At 33.7% G+C, this 14,398-nt stretch overlaps 2 protein-coding genes across 6 annotated transcripts in view; one reads left to right on the top strand and one right to left on the bottom strand.

The window, feature by feature from the left end:
- LOC128015363 (neuronal membrane glycoprotein M6-b) overlaps positions 1-3,902 on the top strand; it is a 69,981-nt gene extending 66,079 nt beyond the window's left edge. For 2 of the 4 annotated variants that reach the window (XM_052599147.1, XM_052599136.1), the window contains exon 7: positions 2,097-3,902. In XM_052599147.1, the coding sequence (XP_052455107.1) occupies positions 2,097-2,252 (156 nt within the window). In that variant the 3' untranslated portion in view covers positions 2,253-3,902. Of the gene's footprint in view, positions 1-3; positions 945-2,096 lie in introns of those variants that run through there. The other 2 variants (XM_052599167.1, XM_052599158.1) reach the window with 1 other exon arrangement.
- Positions 3,903-4,697: 795 nt separating this feature from the next.
- Positions 4,698-7,274, bottom strand: LOC128015374 (ras-related protein Rab-9A). 2 transcript variants are annotated; one of them, XM_052599177.1, is made up of 3 exons: positions 7,018-7,144; positions 6,262-6,467; positions 4,698-6,071 (listed from the first exon to the last, which is right to left on the bottom strand). In XM_052599177.1, exons 2-3 carry the CDS (start codon positions 6,414-6,416, stop codon positions 5,429-5,431), a joined length of 798 nt encoding a protein of 265 aa, XP_052455137.1. In that variant the 5' UTR covers positions 6,417-6,467; positions 7,018-7,144; the 3' UTR covers positions 4,698-5,428. The 2 variants fall into 2 exon arrangements, with proteins under 2 accessions (XP_052455137.1, XP_052455145.1); XM_052599185.1 differs by lacking the exon at positions 6,262-6,467 and having other exon boundaries at positions 7,018-7,274.
- Positions 7,275-14,398: the final 7,124 nt, after the last annotated feature.

Here is a 14,398-nt window from a genome sequence, read left to right as displayed (position 1 = left end):
CAGCTCATCTATGTGATGGCCACAACGTATAACTTTGCAGTGTTGAAGTTTAAGAGCTACGACCACAGTCACTCCACTAAGTTTTGAGCTTTTTTTGCTCTCAGAGACAGAGAGAAAGTGATAGAGAGGGAGAAGGATGAAATGAGTGTGTAAAAGAGGTAAAAAAAATAGGCAAAGGAGAGAAATAAATTGAGAGATATTAGTTCATAGCACAGGCCTTAATGTATAGCCAGTGTAGTGCATATTAACTGTATTGTGTATTGTTCATATCATTTGTATCTTTGTGTTTCTGTACTAATTTGACATGGTGGGATCTCTTAACAAAACAAGGACATTACATCATACTAAATGTTTTACATACATTTTATCTAGGTACATATTCAAATAAAGAATAGTATATGAACAATCCAGAATAATGTAGCTTATTTACAGTTTATAAAAAAAAAAAAAGACTTTAGTAGTGAGAATCTAACTTTTTGACAGTCCAACAACACTTAATGGACAGGATTCAAATTAAATAAAGATAGTACTATTTGGTAATGATTTCTTTACATTGGATCATATGCACCCTGAGGCACCCGTAGTCCAGAATCCAGTCAGATAGAAAAGGCAAGTCAAGTACAGTACATGAGAAGGGCATAGTTGTTGGAGTTATGAAAGATATTAGGAATGTTGTGTTTGTGCTCATAAACTTTTATTCTATGCTACATGTACCTGTGAAGGGTGTGACTGTACTTTTTAACTCTTTATGAGATGTTTTGGAGTCATAGAATTGACAAATGCTATTGTCTTTCAGAGCCTTTGTTTTTAGATACATCCAACTACTATTTAGTTTAATGTTATGTTTAATATTGAATTCAGACAGCGTTTAGTTTTTGCCTTTTGTATTATTCTCAAAGCAGTATAGTTCCTGTTTTCAGAAATAAAAAAATGATTGTGGAGAAGTTCATTTCTCTTTATTTGATAGTTTTTAGTTTTTACATTTCTTTGGATATCAGTAGTTTTTTACTTCATCTTTTATTTGCCAACTTATGAAATAACCAGATTTCATGTGATGACAGATACACGGAAAAAGGTACAATGACCATGTCATTTATTTAACGTGCATTTTTATCTTGTTCTAATCAGAAATCAAAAAACCTTTTTTGTTAAGTTTGTGTAAAACCAATTATACTTGTGTAGAATTTGTTTTTAAACAAACAGTTTTGTTGACATCAGGGTTAATGTGATATCACTGAGATACAATTTTATTTTTTCATTAATACTTGGAATTAGTTTAAAAAAGAATGATATTTTAATTAGTTTTTGTAATTTTGTTTTGTGTTCTCCTTAGTTGCCACTGTTCTTTTAAAAAAAGATATGTCTATGTGGTTACCATAAATTTTATTTCAGTTTTAGTTTGAGTTATTTTAGTACATCTAGATAAACTAAATGAAAATGAGAAATATTTCCTTATGGCAACTAGCTTAAAAAAAAAAAAAGCATTGTTTATATATATATATATATATATATATATATATATATATATATATATATATATATATATATATATATATATATATATAACAGTACACATTACAGTGTTTCAACCACGGAAAGACTTTAATAAAACAGCTTATATACCGAAACCAAACCGTACCGAGGTACATAACGAACAGTCATGTTTGTGTACTGTTACACCCCTAATATTTACATGCACATATAATTTCAGGTTATGTCACAAAAGTTTATAATAGAATATATAACACATATTTTTTAAAAGACATCACAATAAAATTAATATTTTATTATACCAGATGTCTAAAGATAATCAGTTAATATAAAATTGATCCATTTTTTTCAATATATTCTGATCAACTAACATTTGATTTCTGTGTGGTGCAGGTATAACAATTCACTTAGATTCGGTTTCTTTAGTGATTCTTATTAATAACTAATTAATACTGTCCTAACTCTTATAGCTGGCTTTGGCTAACTAACCCACTCATGACTAATCCCTCCAACTGTTTCTTCCTCTTTCTCCCTCTCTCTCTCTCTCTCTCTCTCTCTCTCTCTGTCTATTTTGTCTGTCTTCTCCCCTTCTCTGCGGTCCACAGATCCACTACCTGATGATCCTGGCAGCAAACTGGGCCTATCTCAAGGGACTGTGTCAGCAGACTCATGCCTACCAGGACATCAAAACCAGAGATGATCAAGAGCTGCAGGATGTGCAGTCACGCTCCAAGGAGGGTCTAAACTCCTCCTACTCATAAACAGTTCTCCCAATTCAGATCTACCCCACCTACTGTTTATCTAACCTGCTAAAGACCACACACACACACACCCCCCACCCTCAAATGAAACACTACGCAAACTAACACTGCTAAGCGCTGCGCTATCCTGACTATACATCATAATAGTGGTATAAGTTGGTTATAATCATGATGAAACATGTCAGACAAGTTATTGAACATCTGTAACAAATGATGAGTGGAATCATGCAGTTATTGATGTGTTTTGCTCGTCTACTTCATGGTTCAAATTACCACTGGTATAAAAGTGTATGTATTCTAGTATTGTACTGTCATTTTGCAAGTATTTTTGAATTGGTAGAAAGTGTATGTACAGTGTAGAGTCATGGTTATAACTAGGTTATGTTTGGTTTTATGATGCATTGTCTCGGTGAAGCGCTGCTTACATGATAGACTGTGTGCACTAACTCCTCACAGACATTTTGCAGGAACTTCCTTTTTTGGTGTTTTATACAATATAAATATATCGAAATGTGTGAAAGTGGATGAATGTTTTTTTTTTTTTTTTTTAATGGTTGTATTGAAAATGTCTGTTTATCTAAAACCTTTCTCTGGTCTCTATGGCTATACTAGATGTCTGAATTCTCCTCTTTTTCCAGTTCTCTTTATTACTTTATTTTTTGGAAGGGGTTGGGGACAATACCGGTTATTGACAAATTGCACTAATCTTGTAATAGAAAGCAGGTATATTAACACACATGCTCATACAGTGGAGGGACGTTTAAAAGGACATTTTCTCAAAGCTGTCAAGTATCATTATTAAGTACTCAAACTCAAAACGATATTCTGAAAACAGTATCTATGACCAATATAATTCTGACAGATAGAAAGAAAAAAAAAAACTAATGCTAAATTAATAACTAATAATAATGTCTAATAGACGCTACCTTCACAGCTATACAGAATATATGCTTTCCTTCAGTTTTGTTGATAAATCTAGGTATTTTTCAGTCTTTTAGAATTTGTTCTTATGGCAAGATTGATGTTTACCTCGAGTTTAATGAGATGATTGTGACTTGTGCTATGTGGACGTGAAACTCAAAATGGTTTTTGAATTTACAGTCAAATATCAATTTACCGCCTTGTTTTTGCAGTGTACCTTTTTCCTAACTGGTCTCTCTCTCTCTTTCTATTACTACTTTTACAATATGACTTTTTATTAATCTGTCTTTTAACTAAAAGAACTCTGTAATGTCTCTGTAAATACTGTATAAGCATGTTAGTATTGTCCACATATACATATGTTTAATACCAGTTCTATGCTGTTTCTTGTTCAATTCTGTTAAAGGGAGCTTACAGGGATGTGTAAGATGTTGATTACCCTGTTTTTGAAAAAGAAGATGTGTGCCTGGATGTTCTATAGCGCCCTGATTATTGCATGAAGGAGAGATATTTCTTTAGTTTTAAAGTACTGTATGTAAGTGATGTGTAGTCCATTGTTCTAATGAACTACAGTTGACATGTCCCACCTCTCACCGAAAAAAAAAAAAAAAAATTATTATTGGAAATTGTACTCTTAGATGTTTCATAGTTGATTTTAAGTCAGATGTTTTATGAATCCTGTATAGTGATTTTTGTAACCTTCTCTAGTAAAATATTTTCTATGATCTACATGATTGAAGAACTGTTTTGTGTGTATTATTATTATTATTATTTTAAAAAGGCACCTGTGCAAGAGATTCATTTTCATATCTTGGCAAAAAGGATTTATAACTTCACTGCACTGCAAGGAAACGTCATCATTTCTAATTTTGAATTCTTCTGCAGCTTGCGCATTTGAAATGTGTTTTTTTTTTCTAGTTGCGCCACCTGGTGTAGGAATGAGAACATGGTGTAATTTTTTATGCTTAATACATTGTCCTTAAAGGAATTGTTCAGTGTTGATCAAGACATTTTAACTTAAAATTCGTTGGTTCTAAATGATATACTAGTCCTTAATCCATGATAACACTTCCAGTAAAAACGTTCCCTGTTGTCATCTCTCAAGTATTGGACTGTTTTCACTTGTGAACAGTGCTTGATGTGCATATTTCTCTCCTGATTCAGGCAACTTTTTCACATGAGAAAGCAATATTATGGAAAGTTCAGTTCCAAACCTGATCAAACACACCAGTCTGTATTCGTTTCAGTTGGGTTTGATCAGGGTTTGGAGCTGAACTTTACAGGAAGGTATACTGTATCTCCAGGTACAGGACTGGGCACCCTATCATGAACTGATGATCTTAATCAGACTTGTTTGAATAAGGATTCACTGCAGAGGACGCTTTGGTGAGCAAGTTGTAATGCTGAATGTCTCCAAATCTGTTCCCATGAACAAACAAACACATCTTCATCTTTTCAGCAAATGTATCTTTTCATTGTGCCACGATAAAATTGTGGTTTAATAAAAACATTGAGGAAGATCAATCAATAATCAAATACTTTTAATTCAGCATTATTTCAATTAAATATTTAATACACGCAAATGTAGCAAACTTGGATTTAGCAAGCAGGATTATTATAAGAATCATTGTGTGACATTGAAATCATGTCTATGTAAAATAAAATTAACCCTTAAATGTCTTTGAATGGTCTCATTTCAGTGCTCAGCTTGTATATTCTAGCATATTTTAAAAAAAAATTGTTACCCCTGATAAGGTACAAAAGCCTGTGGAAATTAAAAGTGGTAATTAATACAAAATATATTTGCAAATATGCTACCAAATCACACTTCACGACTCCAAGATATTCCAAAAAATATCTTAAAATGCAAGGTTGTTAAAATAAGGCAAACAAAGAAACCAGTGCTAAAGGCACTTAAAGTAGCACAACACCAGAAAATGAGACGAAAACACATTTGAATATGTTCTAGTGTTCATGAGTGTAACAGCTGGCTTTTATTTCTCAACTGTAAACAGCATTAGAACTAGTGTGAGAGCTAAAACTAAAGGACCTCAGTGATCCCTTACATGTTCATTGTTCAGAGCAAGTGTTTTGAGATGTTGTAACTCTACAATGACAGAAATGATGTAGCAAAATTTGCATACTGCACACAAGAAGTTTTTCTGGCATCTGCTGTTGAGAACTTATGAGTATGCATTTTTTTTTTTCAATAACACAAAGGAGTGTTTCAGTTGTGTTCATATCATTACACAACATCAACAGCATGAGCCATTGGCCCGTGGCTTCCTGCACAAGTCAACAGTGTCTGTGGGCAGCAGGTGTTCTGCGCGATCTTCAGATGAAAGCACACGTCTAACTGCTTCCTCAAATGCACCCGAGACATTAGTGGCATCCTTTGCGCTTGTTTCAAAGTATGGATATCCACCATTCTCTTGACACCACCTTTGAGCATCTTCCATTGACACCTGACGCTCCGTCACATCTACTTTGTTTCCTAGAACAACAAACGGAAATTTATCCGGGTCCCTGACATCTGCGTAGAATGCAAACTCCTTCTTCCAGTTGTTGAGGTTCAAGAAACTTTGATTATCATCCACACTAAACGTAAGCAGACAGCAGTCAGAGCCACGGTAAAACGGCGTCCGGAGACTTCTGAACCTCTCCTGGCCTGCTGTGTCCCAGATCTGTAGAGTGACCGTGTGACCATCCACCTCCAGCTCTTTGTTTAAGAACTCGACACCGATCGTGTGGAACAGGTGTGAATCAAACTTGTTGGAGACATACCGGTTCATGAGGGAGGACTTTCCCACACCACCATCCCCCAGCAGAATCACCTTTAACAAAGACGACTTGGTGGTCATGATCAAGAACTTTTGATAGGTTACCTCACCTACAGACCTGAAATGAAAATCAGAATTAACACGCTTTGTAAGGCACGGCTATTCACTTTGAAGTGAACTAAATGTAGGCCTACCATAGAAAAGTGTTAAAGTAGAAAATGATTTTTGTGAGAGGTGAGGTAAGAGATACTGGTTCTAGAAAATATGCCCCGTGATGATTTTCAGAATAACCTACTAGCCTAAAATACCTTTTAATGGCAGCGTGACTTGAAATCAGCATGGCTTGGGTTAAAGTTACTGGTATCTTTATAATGGAGTTCTGATACACCCCTTGTCTCCAAACACTGTTCATCGCAGAGATGGTAATAATTCTGTTTAGTAATGTCCTGTGACAGGAGTCCATTCATTGGAGCAGGAAGCGCTGATCATGTGAGCCACATCTTGACAGATTGTCCTGTCCTCATAACGTGTATATGAAAATAAATAATAAAACTCACAATGTAAGCAATCACAGTGTAATTAATGTCGGACTTATTACATCACTTAACATTTTCACTACAAAATAACGCTGACACGAGCCAGTCTGAACATGTTTAAGGAAATGATAGATTTACGATGTAAAGCTAGATGAAATGTAAGCCTGGGCTGCTATTTTATATTTTATAGCAAACATTTAACAAGCAGACAGCGCTGTTTAAGCCTTTTTTATGCCAGAAAACATACTGGAGTGCGACGTAGACTGATGCCGAGCCCATTTTACTCGATAGCGAAGTTAATCAATGACAAGCTAAACAACTGTTACAATGCGACTGCTTTCTCGTCATAAAGCAAATCGTCAAAGGTAAATGTAATGCTGTGGCAAGACATGGCTTCAGTGGCGTTCCATTCAATCGCATGATCAAACCGGCAGATCTTTAGAGGTAATTTCTACACATTGAATTATGTACATATCAAACGTTTGTTGCGCGAAGAACAGACCGCTTAAAAATAGTAGCCTACATTACCTTTGATAATTCCGCAACGAGCATCGAAGTGCTTTGCTAGCAGCGCCATTCCGCAAAGTACAAGCATCTAAAGCAGTATGGAGCGTGACCAAGACATGGCGCCCTGGGCTGGCCAAACAGCTACTGAAGCTCATATGACCCAGTAGCTACTCATATATATATATAAGACATGTAACGTGAAATCAGGTTAATAAAACAACACTGGAATGAATGAAGTTAGTTTCATAACTGAGGTCAGCCTGATACGGAAAACAATGGCTGAAAGGTTCATTGTAAATTAAATATATTCCCTTTTAAGTGCCTTACCCTTAATATTGGGTTAGTGTTTGATATTAATTATTAACCGTCTCTGATTCACGACAGCATTATCAGCGAGTCGCCAACCAAATGTTTTCCCTGCTAGTTGCACAAATTCTCTTGTGTAGGCTACACAAGGTTATATCAACATGTCATTACATCATAAAGCTTAGAGCCTGTTAGAACTTGTACCAGAGGACATAATGTAATCTTAAAGATTACAATAATGTTTGCCTCATCATGGATTATCTAAAACATGGAATGTTTTTTGAACAGCTATACAAATAGCCTAGGCTACCTTTTTTTAATAGGCTATAACTTTTCTGAAAGCACTAAATCAAACATAAGGTGCAATATGAGGATAAACCTGTAATTATTCTACCAAGAGATATAAAACAACATGACCTATATAAAATATATTTTCCCATGTGGACCTTTCCACATTGAAGACCTGATTTTTTTCATTACAAATGTGTTCATGTTCAACAGTGCTGATTGAGATATCTGTGTGTATACATTCTTTGGACTGAGGCATCCAAAGAAATCAGCCTTTGGACCTTATCTTGGGCGGATTACTAGGTCATATGCTCTTTGCAAGTGGCACACTTTCTGTCACATGTTTGCTGAGCCTAGACACAAGATCACATTTGGCTCATGCTGCATGGGTTGTGCTTCCCCATTTTTGGATGATCTGAAAGTAACATCGCTGGCTCTAATGCATTCATTTAATTTAAACTGTGGTCAGAGTCATATATAGAGTAGCAAAAACCAAACTCATGATCTCTGAAAGAGAAGTTAAAGGAAGTGGAGTTAGAAATGACCATTTACCAGAGTCACAGATTAAGTAGGGGAGCGCAGGGCACAAAGTAACGCGGGGTTAGTTGGAACGCACGTGGTTTGAATGTTTCCACACATGCTAGCATAACAAAATTTACAGTATTTATTAGTTACTGTATCAAAATTATATAGAAAAAATGTGCGGCAAAATTCAGTAATCTTTTGAAGAAATCACTGAACATTTATTTGACCATAGTAAAATTAAAATTCTTGCTTAAGTAAAGTTTTCATCTTATATTTTTTTATTAATTTAAAATGAGACAAATCTGCTATTATTTTAATCTCCAATCTTGTTATGAATCAGCTCAGATTGTTTTTTTTAATGCTTTGATAGCAGATTTTTATTATTATTATCAAAATATTTTAGTTTTTCATGTATATTTTTTTCATTCGATCAGATAACATTTTAACCTGTCATATGGTCATGTTATAACGTGCCCCTCAGATATTACAATGTACCCCTCCTATGGGGCATGTTGTCACATTTCACTTCTATTTTTTGAGGGTAGATAAAGAAAAATGTATACACTGTAATTATGAAACAAAGTGAAATATTTATATAAGACAACTGTAAAATTACTGTGTATATATATATATATAAAAAAAAAAAATATATATATATATATATATATATATATATATATATATATATGTTTATATTCTGAACTCTGTGTGGATGTACACAAACAGAAAGTCAAAAAGTGTTGCCCCGCTCTCCCCTAACATTTAGTAAGAGATCTAACTGTCACTCACATTTTTGAACATAGACTTAATAGCGCACGATCCAAACTTAAATTTTTATAATTCATGAATGAAAACATTTTGTAACATGATATTGATGTACCATTTACATGGTAATGCAATGTCTGATTTTAAAATGGGTTTTAAAGGATGAATCTTGAGATTTTAAGTTTTCAGTTGATATATAATTTCTGATAATTTCAAAAATCTCTAAAAGTGCTTTTTTAATTTAAATATATTATTATGAAATTTGTATTTATATTTGAATTTAACTCACAACTACTCAATTTTTATATATATAAAATATACATAATATTTTTCTAACAAGACAACATCATAAATATTAATTCTAGAATGATTCTAGAGCAATACATTTAATTGCATAAATATTCACTTTCAGATAATAAAAAAAAAGTTTTAAAAGGTTTTTCATACAATTGTTCATTAATAGGTATGTTTAATGAAAAATATTCAGTCCCAAAAGTGTACTTGTATGTAAAATCAGGCTAATTTAGGAAAAGTATTTTTGATAATCTAACAACGTAGATCAAAAAGAAATCTGCATAACATCATCCGTAAATCCTCAGTTGATACCCAGGTCAAAATAAACCTGAATGGTCTAACATTTTTAATCTTTTTTTTTTTTTTTTAATTAAGAGTCCTGGAGCATTTGCACAGTGTGGTTCCTGCCTTAAACCCTATGCATTTAAGTCTGTATCTCTTCTGAGTTAAAAATGGACCCGTATGCATTGTGAGGGTACACTGTACCAAATCGATGGCCACAGTGAAAAATCTTAACTTGGTTTAACTGTGCACTAAAAAAGGTTGAATTGCACTGAATAATATTACTATTCAGCTTTATTAAAGTTATCAAAAAATACACACTCAAAGGCAAACCCAAGGCTGATTGGTGTTTGGAGGAATCGGGGTTTGAGAATCTTTCTCTGTATCAGAGCTATGTGATGTTGAAGCTAGAGTGAAGATCTTTTTCTCACATTGAACAGATACTGCAGCTTCTTTTGCTGGGCTAGGCCTTTCAAAAGACTGCTTATTTGAGCATACATCACATTTGTCCTGGTTTACATCCTTTGTTCTATCTTTTTGCTCTGTGATGCATCTAAATTCTTGATTCCTATTCCCCATTTTCAAGGAACACTCCACTAGAGTTAAACATTTGAGTTTTACCATTTTTGAATCCATTCAGCTGATCTCCGGGTCTGGCAGTAGCTCTTTCAGCTTGTCCCTTTAAGTGCTGAGATCCATTGGTTACAGATGGAATTTTCAAGGTCACTTCAACATCAGGCAGGTCATGTGTGAATAGTTCCTTTATTATTATTTTTCAGCACAGATGATAACTTGTACAACTTTTTCCATTTTGATAGCAAGTCCCTTGCTATTTTTCTAGCACTTACAATTGGACAGAACTTAAGTAGCTTATAAAGGACCTTAACAAGTCTGCATCTGCTCTAATGTGACTCGTGCTGTTCAGGTCTGTCATCAGTGATATAAATCCTTCATAGACCTCTTTAACATTACACCAACATTTCCAAGAAAAAATATATGTTGTCGTTGGCTGTAGCTGCGTTTACAGCCTGCAGACATGGGTTTAAAAAAAAAGAAAGAAAGAAAAGAAACTGCTGCAAAATATGAATTTAAAAAAAATAATTTATAAATTGCAGACTAATTAAACGCCTTTACCTTCAAATAAAGACGAATCTTCTTGCTAAAACATTCAACAGTAGCCTACAGTACACAACCCAATATATATATATATATATATATATATATATATATATATATATATATATATATATATATATATATAAGATAACTCGCCATGTCTATGATAATGATAATCCTTCTGCCATGTCTGATACTTTTACATATTACTTACACGCAGCACATCCGTCCTACAGAGGGCGCAGTGCGTCTTCCATAAGCTACGGTTTTATATTTTCACTAAAATTATATTGTACAACTTTACTTTTTGTTATAATAATCGCATTGTTATTAAGTTAAAAATAAATTAATAGTTAACTTCTGTTAACTGTCGATGTAATTACATTTGTCTAAACATGATTAAGTTTTAAAGTAGCCTAGCTAAAAAATGTGTTTCATCCTATCTATCTATCTGTCTGTCTGTCTGTCTGTCTGTCTGTCTGTCTGTCTGTGTGTGCGTGTGTGTGTGTGAATTTATGTATACTTTTCTTGCACAAGCAGACACAGGTGCACTATTTTCCATTTTGAAATAAAAAGTAATGAAAACTCTCACAGGGGGTTTTGTTATATCCTGAATGGCTTAACTGTAGCTGTATGGGTCCTCACATAACAACACATTCTATTATTATTATTATTTTTTTTTTATTTTTTTTACAACAGGTGTAACCTGAGAGTGCCATGCGTTAAAACAAAGAATTTTAAGTCTTTCAAACTTGTTTTCTTTGTTACTTCCAACTCAGTGCTCCATCTGTTTAGACTTTTGGGGTGAGCTGCACCAACTCCCATGTATTCCAGATCTCCCTACAGAGAGGTTTTTGTTGTTGTTGTTGTTTTCTGATGTCCCAATGGGTTCCCACTGTTGTTGGTATTTATTTGCTTTCTGTCAAAATAAATTACTGTTAATACTGAATGGAAATTTACAGGGCTTTGTACTGTTATTTAGTTCACATACTGTACCACAAGAGGGGGATCCAACCATAGTTTTTATACATAGTTCTGTGTTCAGCCCATGAGGAAATAAAACAAATACTGTCATTTCCGGGTGGCTCACATGTTGTATTCAAGGCAGAGATTGGTTTACAGGCACCAGATGTCTACAAACTAAATTCTACTCAGACTCAACAAAGCTGTAGTGCATTCCACTACAAAGTGTAACATGTTTCTACACGCTGGCACTTGCAGAAGGACATACATGTGCTAACCTGCAACTATTACTTTAAAGAGATATTTCTAGATCATATATAAAGTAGATTTGGTATAGTAAATAAATAAATAAATATATGTAGATTGATTCAACAATATTAAATAATACTAGCTCATTTAGATGTTACCATTTTTGTCCGTGTATGAAACTGCATGACCTTTCCCCTTGAGTTTCACTCTGCAGCCTGTTCAGATAACAGTGCACAGAATGGCACAACATTTATTTCCTATAGTTTATTATTATTATTATTATTATTTATTTATTTATTTATTATTTTATTTACAATACTTTCATTTCCTCCGGAGTCCAGCTCCTGGTCCTTGTTATACTATTTTAGGATTATATTTAAACACATTAGCTACAAGTGTTATCAAGAATGTAAGAACGCTGCTGTTAATTATTTATTCTGTTAACCGTATATTGTGCAATGGCTACTTGCACTACTTGGATTCTTACATTATCAGTGTGTTTATTCCACTGTATTGTAAACACCACCCATTCTATAAACTTGTCCTGTCATCATCATGTGACATCACATATAACCAATTAGCAGTTTTGTATAAGGTTTTTTCATGGCGTCCAAAGATAACTGGGTTTCCAAATGTGTGCTTACACATCTATGTAGTGGAAAAATGCTGTGGACTTTAAACTTATTAAGTTAGATAAGACAGTCTAACTAGTTTTTCCTGTTGTTAGCCCTATTTTTTGTCCCAGATTAAGACAGGGATTAACAAACATGATTAATAACATTAATAACAGATTAACAACATGCATTGTTGTTGATTATGATGGAGATAATTGTGATAACAGGAGGCATACACACTTTAACTGACAATCCACAGCTTCTAGTCCAAATGGCAAAAGCATTTATCCATATCATGTTTTATAAATACAATACATTTTGTTTAAATGAAATGAGCTCAGATCACACTAAAATGCCATTTTTCTGTAAATAAACAATATAGATATTGTAAATAATATTTTTGACTCACATAAAACCAGTTCAGTTAGATGTTACAATTTTTTCACTGTAGTAGCCTATATTGTGAACAATGACAATAAAAGGATAGTTCATACAAAAAATTAATTTTCTATTATCATTTACTCACTGTACTTCCAAACCTTTCTTCTGTGAAACATGAAAGAACATATTTTGAGTTTTCTTTTTTCAAGATAGTGGAAGTCAGTGATCAGGTGTTATACTATACCATAATTCTTCAAGATGTCTTCTTTTCTTCCACAAAATATGTTCTTCTGTTATTTTACTGCATCCATGTTACACATATTACATATCCTTAATTACAAGCAGCTAACCTTAAACCAAACTCTTACCCTAATTATATTGTTAATTAATATTACTCAGTACTTATTCGTGTAATTACACTGTAAAAAGAATGAAATGAATAAATTAAATATAATGAAAGACATATGAATAAAATAAAGTGAAACTGAAAGAAAAATAAAGAATTATGTAATTATGAGTTTTTGGGTGGGCTATCCCTTTAAGTAAGAGCAAGACAGTGAGGTTTGTGTCTCAACAGGCAGATGCAGTGAGACAGGCTTCAGGTCCTACAGGCAGACAGAGTGAGATGAGGATAGACTCTCGCAGGCAGAGGGGGGAGCTGAAGCCCTGCTGCTATGAGTGTGACCTTGAGTGAAAGAGAAAAAGAAAGAGAAATTGCTGAAAGTTACTCAACACATTGCTCGCGCTTTGGGCCTAGCTTATGGCAATGATTATTTCTGTTAGCTCGAGGTCTGCAGTTGTATAGTTTATAATGTCATTTCCTCCCTCTATAAAGGTCTCAGTTGATTCTCCATGCTTATCTTTAAAGTTTACTCTGAAAAAAAAAAAAACTAAACACGTACTTCCAGTCTAAACCCACACCAAGGTAAAACCCTGTTTTGTTTAGGGTTGATAGGGAATTGGGCAATCATGAAATATGGTGCAAATATTTCATGATAATCCCACTGTTGTTGTCATTATTTAACATGTTTTCCATTATTTCTCTTTTAAGGCTGTCAGTGTAGAAAAAGTATATTTTTCTTTTGTTTACATCTTTTCAGGGGTCTTCCATCTAAATTTCATATTTTTAAGTAGGTTCTGTAGTCTATTGAATTGATTTTCACCGTTCTCACACCTTGTGTAGCTGTTTCATTTATTTATGAGGTTATTTATGTAAAACACTTATTGTTTATGGGTATCATGTACATAAACACATCATCTCAACATTAAAACTTTGCAGACTAACCACATACAGTTTTGAACATATACAAAAAATGTAATTACTACACACACATAACACATCATGCACAAGACAAAAAAAAGTACTTTTACTAACAAATAATTACAAAACACAGTAAAACGTTTCTAGAACTGGGTTAATTACCCTGATAGTAAAACACTGTGAACATGTGCACTGATATCAAAGTTCAGAAATTTGTTTCTTTTTAAACAATGGTTCAAAAAAACAAGTGGCAAATCTTATGTTCTGTGCCTGTACTTTTTTCTAAAAACGTGCGGTGTCTCGCCTCCTCTTCAAGATTTCACAACAGTCTGGAAGTCTCCTTATCCCCTCCCTCGTC

Source organism: Carassius gibelio, chromosome A1, assembly GCF_023724105.1.
Source record: "Carassius gibelio isolate Cgi1373 ecotype wild population from Czech Republic chromosome A1, carGib1.2-hapl.c, whole genome shotgun sequence".
Taxonomy (NCBI): Eukaryota; Metazoa; Chordata; class Actinopteri; order Cypriniformes; family Cyprinidae; genus Carassius; species Carassius gibelio.
Note: the sequence above shows the minus strand (reverse complement) of the source record. Positions and strands in the feature narration are given on the sequence as shown.

What these genes read in the sequence shown, in the direction of transcription:
- LOC128015374 (XM_052599177.1), bottom strand. Translation starts at nt 6,416, where the DNA reads ATGGACTCCTGTCACAGGACATTACTAAACAGAATTATTACCATCTCT. An exon ending in AGTCACGCTGCCATTAAAAG is followed by an intron (nt 6,072 to 6,261) that starts GTATTTTAGGCT and finishes TTTTCATTTCAG; the next exon opens with GTCTGTAGGTGAGGTAACCT.